Below are 1,400 nucleotides of genomic sequence, written 5' to 3' on the forward strand. Positions count from 1 at the left end.
AGCCTTCAGGCTGAATGATATTTAAGTAACATTCTTGGCAAATGCTTTCGCCAATTGTCTCGCGGTTGAAATCCCAATTTTACGAAAACATTTTGTGAATGTAGCAAAGACCAAAGCTCAACGAATTACAACAAAGTCACAGTTTTATCTCACAAAACCTTAAGATAGATAATAAGAGTCAAAAAGAAGCATACAGATGTTGATGGTTGATAATAGGCCAAATAAGTACCCATTCTTTATTAGCTTAACTAACAAACACTTTCAGAAGGATCTCTTGAAAATACTACGCTTCGTAACTTCCCTCGAACGCATCCTCGAAATCACCGTCCATGGAACGATGGTGGTGGTAGCTTGGGGCATGATGCCGCCCGTAATGGTAAGCCGCCGCCGATGGGGGACGCCTGTGGTCTTGCTCCGGTACGCACGGCACTTGTTCCACCTTCGGATCTCCACATCCGATCAGCAAATTCGATCCACAGTTGGCGGGAGCGGTGGCCGGTGCTGGAGCGGGAAAACCTCCCTCCATGGGATGAGGATGACCGCCCATGGCTGCGAAGTATCCGGGTGGCATGAGGGGTCCCATTTGCGGGATGGCCATAGCTCCAGCAATGAAGGAAGCGACTAACAACGAGGCGACGTAGAAGGACCGCATGGTGGATCAAGATCAAGGAGAACTTGCTGTTCTTGTTGCTTTGAGTGGTTTAGACAAACTATGCTTAGGACAGATTAGATGACTGAATTTTATAGGGGGAGAACGATTAGCTTTGATTCTATGGTAAAACCGTTTCACTTGAATGAATTATTTTAATTGCCATAAAACGATTTAGTCTGAATTGGAACAGTTGCTGGAAACTAACAGATGGTAGTTCATTGCCGTTAATATCCGGAAGTGAGAAACATCCAAAGTTTTTTACTGCAGCTGGTTGATTATCGTAGTTAAATGTATGTGATGTGGAATAATTCAACTGCAAAACGAAACGATTTTTTTCTCCACTTCTCATCGTATTTGCCAGTGACGACAAAGCAATAACGCTTACCTTCGCCTTGTGCACGGGAATCAACAATTTATGAAACCATAGGGAGTGCCATTCATTAAGTTCAGTCGAATGAAAATGAACAACAAGAGTGCAACTTCCAATGAGTGGAACGATAAAAAAACAACAGCAGCTTCCGGAAAAACACATTCGTTTTAGCTGCATTAAATTATTGTCGCCGTTTAACCACGTTGCTTGGGATTCATTCGACGCGGCGCACAGGAGAGGCACGTTATAATCATATTTTTATTTATTTTTTGCTGCATCGTTTTGATGGAAATCGATGATCCAGTTCTTTTAATAAAATTTCCGATTCACCAGCTAATTTAGTGCCGATGAACCGGTCGCTTGGAGTTCCCGTGTAGG

The 1,400-nt window shown here is 43.2% G+C and overlaps 1 protein-coding gene across 1 annotated transcript; it reads right to left on the reverse strand.

The window, feature by feature from the left end:
• Nucleotides 1-283: 283 nt before the first annotated feature.
• Nucleotides 284-652, reverse strand: LOC134209956 (vitelline membrane protein 15a-1-like). Its single transcript, XM_062685972.1, has one exon. The coding sequence runs from the start codon at nucleotides 650-652 to the stop codon at nucleotides 284-286; it is 369 nt and encodes a 122-aa protein (XP_062541956.1).
• Between the last annotated feature and the right edge of the window lie 748 nt (nucleotides 653-1,400).

The sequence above is a fragment of the Armigeres subalbatus genome, chromosome 2 (assembly GCF_024139115.2).
Source record: "Armigeres subalbatus isolate Guangzhou_Male chromosome 2, GZ_Asu_2, whole genome shotgun sequence".
NCBI classification, from domain to species: domain Eukaryota; kingdom Metazoa; phylum Arthropoda; class Insecta; order Diptera; family Culicidae; genus Armigeres; species Armigeres subalbatus.

Excerpts from the sequence above, each read along its gene's own strand:
- LOC134209956 (XM_062685972.1), bottom strand. The coding sequence starts at position 652 with ATGCGGTCCTTCTACGTCGCCTCGTTGTTAGTCGCTTCCTTCATTGCT.